The sequence below is a fragment of the Mustela erminea genome, chromosome 7, assembly GCF_009829155.1.
Source record: "Mustela erminea isolate mMusErm1 chromosome 7, mMusErm1.Pri, whole genome shotgun sequence".
Classification (NCBI taxonomy): domain Eukaryota; kingdom Metazoa; phylum Chordata; class Mammalia; order Carnivora; family Mustelidae; genus Mustela; species Mustela erminea.
Window position 1 is genome coordinate 303,533 of NC_045620.1, and position 12,749 is coordinate 316,281.

General features: G+C 54.6%; 2 protein-coding genes across 3 annotated transcripts in view; one reads left to right on the forward strand and one right to left on the reverse strand.

Moving 5' to 3' along the window:
* DNAJC5 (DnaJ heat shock protein family (Hsp40) member C5) overlaps nucleotides 1-9,938 on the reverse strand; it is a 36,122-nt gene extending 26,184 nt beyond the window's left edge. For both annotated transcript variants that reach the window (XM_032353618.1, XM_032353615.1), the window contains exon 1: nucleotides 9,659-9,938. The gene's annotated coding sequence lies outside the window, so the exon portion shown is untranslated. The remainder of the gene's footprint in view (nucleotides 1-9,658) is intronic.
* LOC116595804 (WAS/WASL-interacting protein family member 1-like) lies at nucleotides 7,992-9,626 on the forward strand. Its single transcript, XM_032352576.1, has 5 exons — nucleotides 7,992-8,137; nucleotides 8,501-8,633; nucleotides 8,906-9,095; nucleotides 9,235-9,306; nucleotides 9,397-9,626. Exons 1-5 carry the CDS (start codon nucleotides 7,992-7,994, stop codon nucleotides 9,624-9,626), a joined length of 771 nt encoding a protein of 256 aa, XP_032208467.1.
* Nucleotides 9,939-12,749: the final 2,811 nt, after the last annotated feature.

The following is a 12,749-nucleotide window of genomic DNA, read 5'->3' on the forward strand; positions in this document are numbered from 1 at the left end:
GAGGAATCTGCTTGAGGTCACTGCCGGGGACTGGTGGGGTTGCCATTCAGATCCAAGTCTGACCCCCAAGCACTGTAAAAGTTGATTCTCAGTTACCTGCTTCACAAATGGGAGCACTCTGTCCCTACCCAAAGCACAAAGAACTTACCTCCTTGGGCATTAAGCCTCACCTGGATAGCGTACCACATTAAAAGTCTTTACTATACTTTTACAACAAAAACAAACACATATACAGACAAAGTTTACGATGCTGTTGGGGCGCCTAAGTGGCTGAGTCGCTGAGAGCCCGGGTCCTGATCTCGGCTCAGCCTGTGATCTCAGGGTTGTGAGATCGAGCCTCGCGTCGAGGCTCCTCACCATGGAGCACACTGGATGTAAAAGGTGTTTTCTTTTTACGTCTTAAACTTAAAAAAAAAAAAAAATCCATGTTACTAATCTGCCTTTTAAAATTAGAGAAGCCCTGGCGGGGTGGGGCCAGGCGGATTATGGGCGGCGCACTTGGGTGGCTCAGGTCACGATCCCAGGTCCTGGAATCAAGCCCTGCGTCAGGCTCCCTGCTGCTCTCTTATCCTCTCTTTCTCAGATAAATAAATTAAAAAATAGATACATATACAGAAAACCGGGGACGCCTGGGGGGCTCAGTGGGTTAAGCGCCTGCCTTTGGCTCAGGTCATGCATGATCCTGGGGCCCCGGGTTGAGCCCGGCAACAGGCTCTCTGCTCAGTGGGGCGTCTGCTTCTCCCTCTGCCTACCGCTCCCCCTGCTTGTGCTCCGTCTCTCTAACAAATAAACTAATAAACATTTAAAACATATATGGAAGACCTGTCTTCAAGGCTTTGGCAGGGGGAGGGGGCCATTGAATTAGGCGAGGCTGTACTGAACTGTTTGCTGTGCTGCACCTGTGACCACCACCAAGGTGAGATGTCCCTCAGAGGGACCGTTATCCTAGGGAGAAGTCAGGACCAAGTCCACAGGCCACTACCCGCTACTGGGCAGAGCACGTGGGTCTGCCTTATTGACAGGCTTACCCCTAACTGCCCTGCAAAGCGCTGTGACTGCGACCAGTTTATTACATCATTTTTTTAAATCTTGAGGAATATTATATTCTAAAAACATTATTAATAAAATCATAGGTCTATTTCAAGATTTCTTACTATCTTCTGTAACATTCCACTCGGAAGGTAGAAAACCACTAAGTTTTTCTCCAAGGAAGGGGCAAATGGAATGCGATATTGCATTACTGCGTGTACTGAATGTAAACCAGGAGGGGAGGAAACAATTTATACCTCCCCTCCAAGACTCTGACGAGTTTAAAATATGTCACAAGTAAAAGGTTTAAGTTACAGACACTTATAAAGGTTTGCTTATTCCTCCTAAACTGCCACAGGTTCAAGAGTACGCCCGTGCCAGTAATACCTTTTTGCACTGCGATCCACTGGCCTGCGTGAGGACAGGATGGCGTGAACAGCTGGCTGGACAGACTGACCTACCGGCTGTCAAGGGTCCCCCTGGATGTTACAGTTACGCGTTCCATGGGTTAAAAACAAAAAATTAAGATTTTATTTATTTGAGAGCAAGAGAGCAAGCGAGGGAGGAGGAGGGAGCAGCAGGTAGAATCGAGCTCCCCTCCGGGCGGGGAGCCCACTGCAGGACCTGACCCCCCCGAAGGCAGACGTGTAACCCACTGAGCCACCCAGATGTCCCTCCACGGGTACATTTTTCTGAAAGAAAAAGCAGAGGCAGGTGAGACAAGTGTGGGAAGACACACACCAGGAAGGATGCGGCTGGTAACAGGCTTACCAACCAGGCAGGGTGCAACAACACACATCAGAAACAGCAGTTCAAAAGGTGTAAACCACGGGGCACCTGGGGGGCTCCGTCGCTGAGCATCTGCCTTCGGCTCAGGTCATGAACCCATGGTCCTGGGATCGAGCCCCGTCGGGGGGAGCCGGCTCTCCCTCTCCCACTCCCCCCGCTTGTGTTCCTGCTCTTGCTGTCTCTCGGTCAAATAAATAAATAAAATCTTTCAAAAAATAAAAAAACAAGAGGTGTAAACTGTGTATGTTGTTATTTTAGCTTGTGACGGTATCTTTTGTGCTCCGTCTTCAATAGCACACCTTACACTAGAGAACACGCCTAACTGTCGGTTTCCTTATCTATAAAATTTGGTAACAGCTGCCTTGCAAGGCTGTCCTGGGAACTGCGGCTGCTGTGCCTTCAGTGAACTGGCCTGTTCACAGAGGGTTTGTGACTGGCCGTTTGGGAACAAGGGATCCGCTAAGTGAATTCCACAAGAAAACGTCCTGTTTCAGTACCAACTTTGCTCAGACAGGTTAAGAAAAACTTCATAGATAACAGTCACACTTAAGTTGTAGACCTTCTATTTTCATCTCAAAATAAAACTGGACCACTGGATTCCATTTAAAAATTCTGAACTTTAGGGGCGCCTGGGTGGCTCAGTGGGTTAAAGCCTCTGCCTTCGCCTCAGGTCATGATTCCAGGGTCCTGGGATCGAGCCCCACATCGGGCTCTCTGCTCGGCGGGGAGCCTGCTTCTTCCTCTCCCTCTGCCTGCCTCTCTGCCTACTTGTGATCTCTGTCTGTCAAACAAATAAATATTTTTTTTTTTAAATTCTGAACTTTAGATTTAGATGTGAAGAGCCTCATGATTCAAAGTACAAGATAAATACACCCAGCAAAAATCTTTACCCAGAACACAACTGCTTTTTAAGTTAAAAAACAGAAATTGATTGCTTTTACATAATTTTTAAATTACATAATTTTTAAAAATTAAAAAATTAAATTTGAAAATCAAAAAATTACATAATTTTTAAAAGGTCTTTTATAACTAAACTCATTTTATTTAAAACTAAGTTCTTAACACAGCACAATTTATTGCAACTGGCCAAAAAAAAAGAAAAACAAAAACAAAAAACTGAGGTACTATTATCGAACCCTATAGCAATAGCTTACTGAGCACCAAAACATAAAACCTTAAGATCTCATGTGAGTGAAGAGGAAGACACACACTGTCACAGAGAATATAAACTCTGTAACATATGTCAAAAGTTACAAAGTCTGTACTCTTTGACCTAGAAACTTTTCATTATTTATCTTAGAGAAACACCTTCTCACCAAAGACACTATTTATTTATTTATTTATTTTTAAAGATTTTATTTATTTATTTGACAGAGAGACAGAGATCACAAGTAGGCAGAGAGGCAGGCAGAGAGAGAGAGAAGGAAGCAGGCTCCCCGCCGAGCAGAGAGCCCGATGTGGGACTCGATCCCAGGACCCTGAGATCATGACCCGAGCCGAAGGCGGCGGCTTAACCCACTGAGCCACCCAGGCGCCCCCAAAGACACTATTTATTAAGATTTTACTGATTTATTTGACACAGAAAGACTGAGGGAACAAGCAGTGGGAGAGGGAGCAGCAGGCTTCCCATCGGGGAGGGAGCCCAATGTAGGGTTCGGTCCCAGAACCCTGATATCATGACCTGAGCCCAAGGCACAGGGGCTAGCAACTGAGCCACCCAGGTGCCCCAAGACACCTCTATTTAATAAGAAAGATTCAGTGGGACTGCCTAGCTAAAAACCAAACATTTGCTCTGGGCTAATCCCTTCCCATAGTAGGCAGGGGACAGCACAGGCCTGCTCTGCCAAGCCCAGCCTCTCCGCCCAGGGCCTGCAACTCAGCTGGGGCTCCGCGCTTCCAGCCCCCTCCTCGCCATTCTACCAGGACCGACTGAACCCAGCCCCCAGCCTCTGAACCAATGCAAAGTTACAAGACGGACAGGAGATTTGGGTTCTGGAGGTTTCACTACACCACGCCACCCTGGGACACAAACAGAGGCACCAGCAGCGAGTGCTGTCGAAGAAAGGGGCTGGCCATCCCAGAGACAGCCAGCATCGGGCACAGCTGATGGGGGTGCAAGTCAGCATTCCAATCCTCGGACTCCCAGGACTGCAACTTTATAGCCATTTGGCATAGAACTTCCCAGAACATAGCAACGGAGACACTGAGTGAACATTTCATCCAACCACCATATTTGCTGATGATACACATTCAATGTAGAAAAGTTAAAAAGATAATAAAATTACAAATAGCCCATGATGACAAGTAAGGTTCAATCATACTCATCCAGATTCAAGGAATATTCACCAGTCACTCATAACATACCACATAATTTAAAAATATTAGTTGGGTTTCTGCCAAAGACTAAGTTGTTTTTTTTTATTTTCATTTTTTAAAGATTTTATTTATTCATTTGAGAGAGAGAGAGAGAGAGAGCACACAGAGTGAGAGTGAGAGGGAGAAGCAGATTCCCTGCTGAACAGGGACCCCTAATACAGGTGTCGATCCCAGGACCCCAGGATCATGACCTGAGTCGAAGGCAGACACGCAACCAACTGAGCCAGCCAAGAACCCCCAGAACTAAGTTTTAAAAAAAAATTTCTACAGATACATGAACAATACAGACTGATTTTGGAATGAAATGAATTTTAACATATACGGTTCAGTCCTTAAAAAGGAAACTGATTAAGGGATGCCCGGGAGGTTCAGCTGGTTAAGCATCTGAGTCTTAGTTTCAGCTCAGGTAATGATCTTGAGGTCCTGGGATGGAGCCCCACACTGGGCTCTGTGCTCGGTGTAAAGTCTGCTCAACAATTCTCTCTCTCTTGGGGCGCCTGGGTGGCTCAGTCCTTAAGCCTCTGCCTTCGGCTCAGGTCATGGTCCCAGGGTCCTGGGATCGAGCCCCACATTGGGCTCCCTGCTTGGCAGGGAGCCTGCTTCTCCCTCTCCTGCTCCCCCTGCTTGCTTGTGTTCCCTCTGTTGCTGTCTCTCTCTGTCAAACAAATAAATAAAATCTTAAAAAAAAAAAAAAAAAAAGGATTCTCTCTCTCTCTGCCCCTCCCCTCTGCACACTCTGTCTCTCCCTAAAAAACAAATGAATAAGTGTGTTTTGTTTTGTTTTTTTTAAGATTTTATTTATTTATCTAACAGACAGAGATCACAAGTAGGCAGAGAGAGAGAGAGGGGGAAGCAGGCCCCCCGCTGAGCAGAGAGCCCGATGCGGGGCTCGATCCCAGGACCCTGAGATCATGCCCTGAGGCGAAGGCAGAGGCTTAACCCACTGAGCCACCCAGGCGCCCCCGTTTTGTTTTTTTAAAGACTGATTCTCTCTCAGAGAATCCCCAGCAGGCTCCCCGCTGAGCAGAGAGCCCGATGCGGGGCTCCATGCCAGGACCCTGAGATCATGACCTGACCTAAGCCGAAATCAAGAGTCCAATGCTCAACTGAACGAGTCACCCAGTGCCGCACACACAGACCTTTCGAGAGAGAGGGGAAACAGATGGAGACGGCATACTGGATGACCTCCCACACCTGGTCTCACTACGTCCTCCTCTCTTTAGAGAGAGAGAAGCTATACACATTTCTGCAGCTTCAGTGTTAACCAATATGCCTGCAAACATCCCATGTTCTCAAACAAAATCAATGCAGAGCACGATGAGAGACAAAATCTAAACTGAAGGCTGTCTGGCAATCTAATCCTCAAATCTTCCCAGCTACCGGTAACCGACCAGCCGCTAATCCTCTTCAGACTAAGAGGTCACTATTTGAGAGGCAGCCCTGGTGTCGGGACAGGAGAGGCGCAGTCATTCTCGCTCGTAAACGAGGAGCAGCATTTTCATAAAATAGAACTGCTACCATTTTCCAGCACCGCTGTCGCGTATAATTAGGGAGGAGCTGAGCAGACACCTTTCCACTTATCACCGCCTACTCCCCCAGAAGGCAGGCAGGGCAGGTACCGTGACCCCCCACTTTAGTGAGGCCCCTGTCATGTGAGCCCTAGTCTTACATCTTCAGGAGGAAAGTCCAGCACAGACTCTGCCCACCCCCGGGGGGACATCTAGAGCACAGGAGCTCCGATCTAACGACCCAGTCAGAGCACCGTAGGCGTCATCTGAGGAATGCTGTAGCTCGAACCGCTGCTCACAAAGTGCCCAGGGACTCACGAGCGCACCACTGAGCGCTAAGAGCCTCCTTGCCACTTGTGCAAAGACTGGTCACGGAGCTGGACACCAGCCCCCAGAAGACACGGGGGTCTGTCTCTTTACTGGAAAACTGGCTGCCTAGCTGGGTGCGCCACTGTTTGCCTGCGGCACTGCGAGCCCCAGAGCTGCAGGAAGTTAAGGGATTTTTCAGGGGTGCTTCCATCTGTGCGGACCACGCTCACCGTACTCCGACTTTAGGAGCAACTCCCACCTTAGACAAAATTCTTTTTTCTAGGATTTTACTTATTTACTTGACAGAAACAGAGAGAACGCTTGCGTGCGCACGAGCAGGGAGAGAGGCAGCAGAGGGAGGAAGAAGCAGGCTCCCCGCGGACTGTGAGCCAAATTCGGGACTCAATCCCGGGACCCCAGAATCATGACCCGAGCTAAAGGCAGACGCTTCACGGACTGAAGGGCCCCGACAAAATTCTGTCTTATCACGACCCCCCAAGTCCACTGCAATTTAGCCGTTACCCAACAAACACCTACTGACCCTCCACTGCACCCCGGGGCCACTGTGAGCCGCTCACGTTTAGGCTCTAAAGAGGCACCGTCCAGCAGGGGTGCGTGTTAGGGTGCCCCATGGTGGTGTCAGGTAGGCGGTCTGTCAGGAACTGGCACAGAAGGCCTCAATTTTCCCGTTCCTGAGCAAGGCGCTGGTCTCCAGGGTAGGTCCCTGCCGAGCACGGTGCCCCTACGTGCCAGAAAGACTCCAGAACAAGAATGGTTCAGACACACACAGCACCCTTTCAATCTCTACAGCACCTTAATTCATACAACCCCCTTAGGGGCGCCTGGGTGGCTCAGGTTAAGCCTCTGCCTTGGGCTCAGGTCATGGTCTCAGGGTCCCATGGAGCCCCGAGTCGGGCTCTCTGCTCAGCAGGGAGCCTGCTTCCTCCTCTCTCTGCCTGCCTCTCTGTGTACTTGTGATCTCTCTCTCTGTGTCCAATAAATAAACAAATAAATAAATGTAAAAAAAAGGAACGCCCCCTTAGAAAGAAGAGAACCCCCTCATTCCGCGTTAACAGGGGCATAAGAAGGGCTGCAGAGCCCCTCAGTTCACAAGGCAGGACTCAGCGGCTGCCGCAGAGCCTCACAGCAAGGAGTCTCGGGCGGAGGCTCACCCCGCAGAGTTCTTCTTACAGATTACTCCGTCTCAATCCACTTAATCAACAAATGTCACCAGTATTAAGACTAGCACGTGGGGTTCTTCTGCCGGTGGGGGGGTGTGGAGGGCGCTGGGAATGGGAGGACAGGGAAGAGAGGAACCAAAGACTAAATTTCTAGAAGCATTATTACCAGATCTGACTTTAAAAACTTATTTTGAGGGGCGCCTGGGTGGCTCAGTGGGTTAAAGCCTCTGCCTTCAGCTCAGGTCATGGTCTCTGGGATCGAGCCCCGCATCAGGCTCTCCGCTCAGCGGAAGCTTGCTTCTCCCTCTCCCTCTGCCTGCTGCTCCCCCTGCTTGTGCTCGTGCTCTCTGTCAAATAAATAAAATCTTTTTAAAAAATTTAAAAATATTTTGAAATAATTTAATTTGAAGTAATTTAAATTATTTTGAAATAATTCAAATTAGAAGTTGCAAAAAAGATTTCGGGGGTCGTCTCGAGCAGCTCTCTGACGGTTTACCTGGCTGTCCTTTCCCAAAGGGCAGGTGCTTGCCACACTTCCCTGAGAACCCAGGGCCTCCGTGCGCCCTCACGACGACTTCCCGGTGACCAGCCACGGAGCGCGCCGTGGTCACCGGGCTCATCCTAGCATTGCTTCAACAAGTGTTTCCCGGGTATGTGCCAGCACCAGTTCTTTACACAGAGCAGCCTCCCCACGGACCCATCTCACAGTAAAAGAGTAAACATAGTCAGAATAACCAAGCGCGGCAGGAAAGTCAGGGAGGAAAGGGAGACGGGAAAGGGAGGAGGCGACTAAAACTCGATGCAGGGAAGTCACGGAGGGCCTGGCTTCACGGAGCGTGAGGATGAGGAAGTGAGTGTTCCCGGCCAACGGGAGGGCGGAGAGTTCGCCAAGAGACCAGCAAGAAGGCTGCGGAGGCAGGGGGAGGGTGAGTCCGAGGGCCAAAGGTAGGAGGCTGGTCGCAGGGGGTGGGAGAGGCAGAAACAGGCATCCCAGAGGCCACACGGGATCCTCGGCAAGGATCAGAGCATCCACCACACGCCTGCCGGAGCGTCTGCTCCCCACACAAGCCCCGGTGCTCTGCTTACTCCAGGGCCAAGGCGGCTGGCCTCTGAGGGTCCTGCCACACACATGTCCCCGGCAGTGCTGTGCTGGTCCACAATGACCATCCACAGTGACCGCTGGGGGGACAAGGCCATCTGGATCACACAGATCAGCCCCACAGTCAGCCAGCCAGAACCAGCTCCCGGAGCTGTTGCTTTGGCCGCGCGCCATCAGGAGCTGCCCTGAGCCCCAGGACCCTGACACAGGTGGAAGGAGCGCCTCGCACCCCGAATGATGAAGTCCCCAACGCCCTTCAGTCCGGCTTCCGATTTCAGCCCCGGACACTGCTCCGTCCTGAACTCGGCAGGACACTTCACGGGGAAGAAGCACGAAAGCCACGTAAAGTGGCCGGAGGCCGGGCTAGGCGTTCGCGGGTGGGCAGCCGCGGGAACGGCGCGGCGCCGGCATCGCTGGCGCTAGGACGCCCGTCTCAACGGGCAGCTAGTTGAGGACAAAGGTGTCCAACGCTAGCGCAACGCAGGAGCGCCGGGCCGCGACCGGCGGGTTGAACACCCCCGTCCGAGCCCAACGGGAACTCGGCTTCCTCGGCCTGGAGGACGCCGCGGAACCAAGCGCGACACGTCCCGGGCCTGCCCCCGGCCCCTCCCCAGGCCGGTCCCTCCCACTGTCCCCTCGAGGACCACGGGGCGAAGCGGCCGGAGAAACAGGGTTCCTGCAGCCCGGACGATTCATCCGGACGCGTGAAGGAACAACCCCGTTCCCCGCGCCGCACCCCAGGGACCCGGGACCAGCCGCGGCTCGCGGCGCTGCCCCCGCCCCCGGGAAGGAGAAGACCCCCGGGTCGGTCACGGGGACAGTGGGGCGGAGGGAAGGCCGCGCGCGGGCCGCGATCCGGCAGAATGGGGGAGGGACCGAGGGAGCTCGGCGCCCCCGTGAGACCCCCCGCCCCCGGGATGCGGCCCCACCTGCCCACCCACAGGGGAACGCACGCCGCTGCGGGAGGCCGTGCCCCGACCAGCTCAAGGCCGCTCGGCCCGCACAGACCCCTCGGGTCGCCCCTGACCGAGGCTCGCGCGGGCCCGGGACCGCGGCGGGGGGGGGGGGGGCGCGCCTTCCCGCCCGACCCCCCTCCGGGTCGCAGCGTCCACCCGGCCCCGCCGCCACAGCCGGCGCTCCGCGAAGCCCCCTCCCCCGCCGGCCCCCGCCCTGCGGGCCGCCCCCCCACCCCCACCCCGCGGCCCGGAGGGAGGGTCGCCGCCATTTCCGGCCGCCGGCGCGCCGCCCCGCGGGGCCCCCACCGCGCGGCGCCCCCGGCCCTCACCCCGCGCCCCCCGCAGACCCGCGCGGCCCGCGCTGCCCGGCCCGGCCTGACGGGAGGCCCGCGGGGCCCGCCGCGAGCTCACCTGTCCGCCCGCCCGCCCGCCCGCCGGTTCCGCGGCTCCGCTCCTCAGCTCCGCGGCGCTGCTGGGCAGCCGGCCGACGCGCTCCTCAGCCGGGGCTGCGTCTCGGGGACCCCGAGCGGCGGCGGCTGCGGCGGCAGAGGGCGCGGGAGCAGCACCGGCACAGGCGGCGGGGGCGCGCACGCTCACGCACGCTCACGCACGCACCCGCACGGGCGCGCGCGCCCCCGGAAGAACGTGGGCTCCGCGGTCGGAGCCGCGGACGCGGCAGGCCGCGCACGCTCCCGGAGCGCTGGGCTCGGGGGCGGGGGTGAGGGAGGCCCCGCCCATATGGGGCGGAGCCGAAACTGACAGCCGCGGAGGCCCCGCAACGCCTTCCGTGGGAGGAGCCTCGAACGACAGCCCGGGGGCGGAGCCCCAGGTGACAGCCCGGGAACGGAAGTCCCGGGAGCAGTGGGCGGAGCTCGCTCCGCGGAGCCGGAAGAGCCTCCCGCCCGGCAGGGGCGGGGCCGAGGGGCGGGGCGGAGCCTCCCGCCGGGGCGGCCGGGTGCTGCGGTGATCCCCGGGAGGGGAGGCGTGCGGGGCCTCGCGCTGCCGCCGGGCTTGCTCAGCGCCGTAGTAAGACTGATCACAGGGAACTGCCCTGGTCAGGCGGGAAAGGACCCGAGGCCGACGCCCCCCTTCCGCGGACCACCGTGAGGGACCGGCGTCTGCTCTTCCCGGGAGCTCCGGGACAGGACCTCCTTCCCCGCCCCGCCATCCGACCACCCTCCCAGAATCGCCTTCCCACAGCGGCGTGGACAAGCGCGAGGAGCGATGTCCGCTCACTTGCCCCCTATCCGGGCGGGGCTCCTGCGCATCCTGTCGGCCAGCTGGGAGGGCTGCCTGCCCGCCCCTTGCGCGGTCACTCCCTGTAACCGGAAACAGGGCTGCCGTTTACTCGGTGCCGGCTCGGTGTCTGCTCCGCGGGCGTGTCCAGTTTCCATCCAGAACGCACCCGAACACGTCTTTCGTCAGTGCCTCTGCCTCCTCGCTTCCACTCCTGCCCCTGGCCGTGTTCCGTTGAGCGCCGTTGTCTTCTAGAAACTGGTGACACCAGGGCTTCCTAAGACACCGGAGTAAAACCCAGGCTCTCTGCCAACAAGCCCCGACCCCTAGCTACCTCGGCCCTCTTCCTACCCCTCCCTGCCGTCAGGCTGGCTGCAGGTGGCAGAGAGCTCAGGAAGTGTCCCGGCGGTGAGGACACCGCAACACCAAGCAGGCGGTAAGAAAAGGCCAGATTAATACTGCATACTCAAGAGGATGAAGGATCCCAGGCCAGAATCACAGGAGGAAGGAGAGAATAAGACGGACCTGGCACCAGGACCAGACTGAAGCTGTGTTCAGCCTGCAAGCCAGGCCTTAATGAGTCTCCCCCAACCCCACCTTGACCTAGTAGTTCCACTTTAGGGATATCCTTCCTAAGAAAATGTTCCCAGATACACAAAAAGGTTTATGCTCTTGATGGTGTTTCTTATAATAGTGAAAACAAAAACCTGCCCAACTATACAAGTAAGCACACTCAAATGCAACAGTATAGTTTTGTGGGTTTTTTAAAAAATTATTTTGTAGAGGGAGAGAGAAGGGCGGGGAGGGTCAGAGAGAGGGGGATAATCTTAAGCAGGTTCCATGCCCAGTGCAGAGCCTGACCTGGAGCTCGATCCCGTGACCCTGAATAATGACCCAATCAAAATCGAGTCAGCTGCTTAACCGACAGAGCCATGCAGGCGTCCCTGGAACGCTATACTTATTAAAAATGTATACAAAGGGGGTGCCTGTGTGTCTCAGTGGGTTAAACATCTGCCTGCAGCTCAGGTCATTATCCCAGAGTCCTGAGATTGAGCCCCACATCAGGTTCTCTGCTCAGTGGGAAGCCTGCTTCTCCCTCTCTCACTCCCCTTGCTTGTGTTCCCTCTTTCAAATAAACAAATAAAATGTTTTTTTTTTAATGTATACAAAGGGGGCGCTTGGGGGGCTTGGTTAAGCGTCTGCCTTTGGCTCAGATCATGATCCGGGGGTCCTGGAATAGAGCCCTGAGTTGGCTCCTTCCTCAGCGGTAAGCTGGCTTCTTCCTCTCCCTCTGCCTCTCCCCCTGCTTGTGCTCTCTCTTGCTCAAGTCAAATAAAGTTTTTTTAAAAAAATGTTTATTTATGGGGTGCCCGGGTGGCTCAGTGGGATAAGTCTCTGCCTTCGGCTCAGGTCATGATCTCAGGATCCTGGGATGGAGTCCCCATTGGATTCTCTGCTCGGCGGGGAGCCTGCTGCCTCCTTCTCTCTCTGCCTGCCTCTCTGCCTACTTGTGATCTCTCTCTCTGCCAAATAAATAAATAAAATCTTTTTTAAAATGTATATTTATTTATTTTTAAAGACTTTATTTATTTGACAGAGATCACAAGTAGGCAGAGAGGCAGGCGGGGGGCTGGGGAGCAGACTCCCTGCTGAGCAGAGAGCCTGATGTGGGGCTCGATCCCAGGACCCTGGGATCACGACCTGAGCCGAAGGCAGAGGCTTAACCCACTGAGCACCCAGGTGCTCCACAAGTGTGTTTTTGAATAAGCAAACCAACCTGTTCCGAGAAAGGCAGACAGAAAAGGTACCTGTGAATGCCGGCCGCGGCTGTCGTCAGCCCCTGTGCTGTCCACGCCCCTTGATCGGGCGAGGCCAACCTCATTATCCTCACCCGGAGACAAGGGAACCGGCCCTTGGGAGAAGGAGCTGCTGCTCCTCTCCAACAGCAGCTCCTCCCAGCAGTGCCCTTGCTCCGACCCACCCCACCACTTGCTGCCACCCTCCAGGCTCTCAGAGCTCACCTCACACAAGTCCCTTGGGTAGAGCAATACCTTGTCTTCCTCAACAAATGGAATTGCAAAGCCCTTCAGGGCTGGGTCCACATCAGATTCCTTATCTCACAAGACCCCACAGATTCTTACCCACAGAATATTTGAATATTAATACATGAAGACCATGTGGGGCACCTCGGTGACTCAGTTGGTTAAGCATCTTTTTTTTTTTTTTTTAAGATTTTATTTATCCACCTGACAAGAGATCCCAAGTA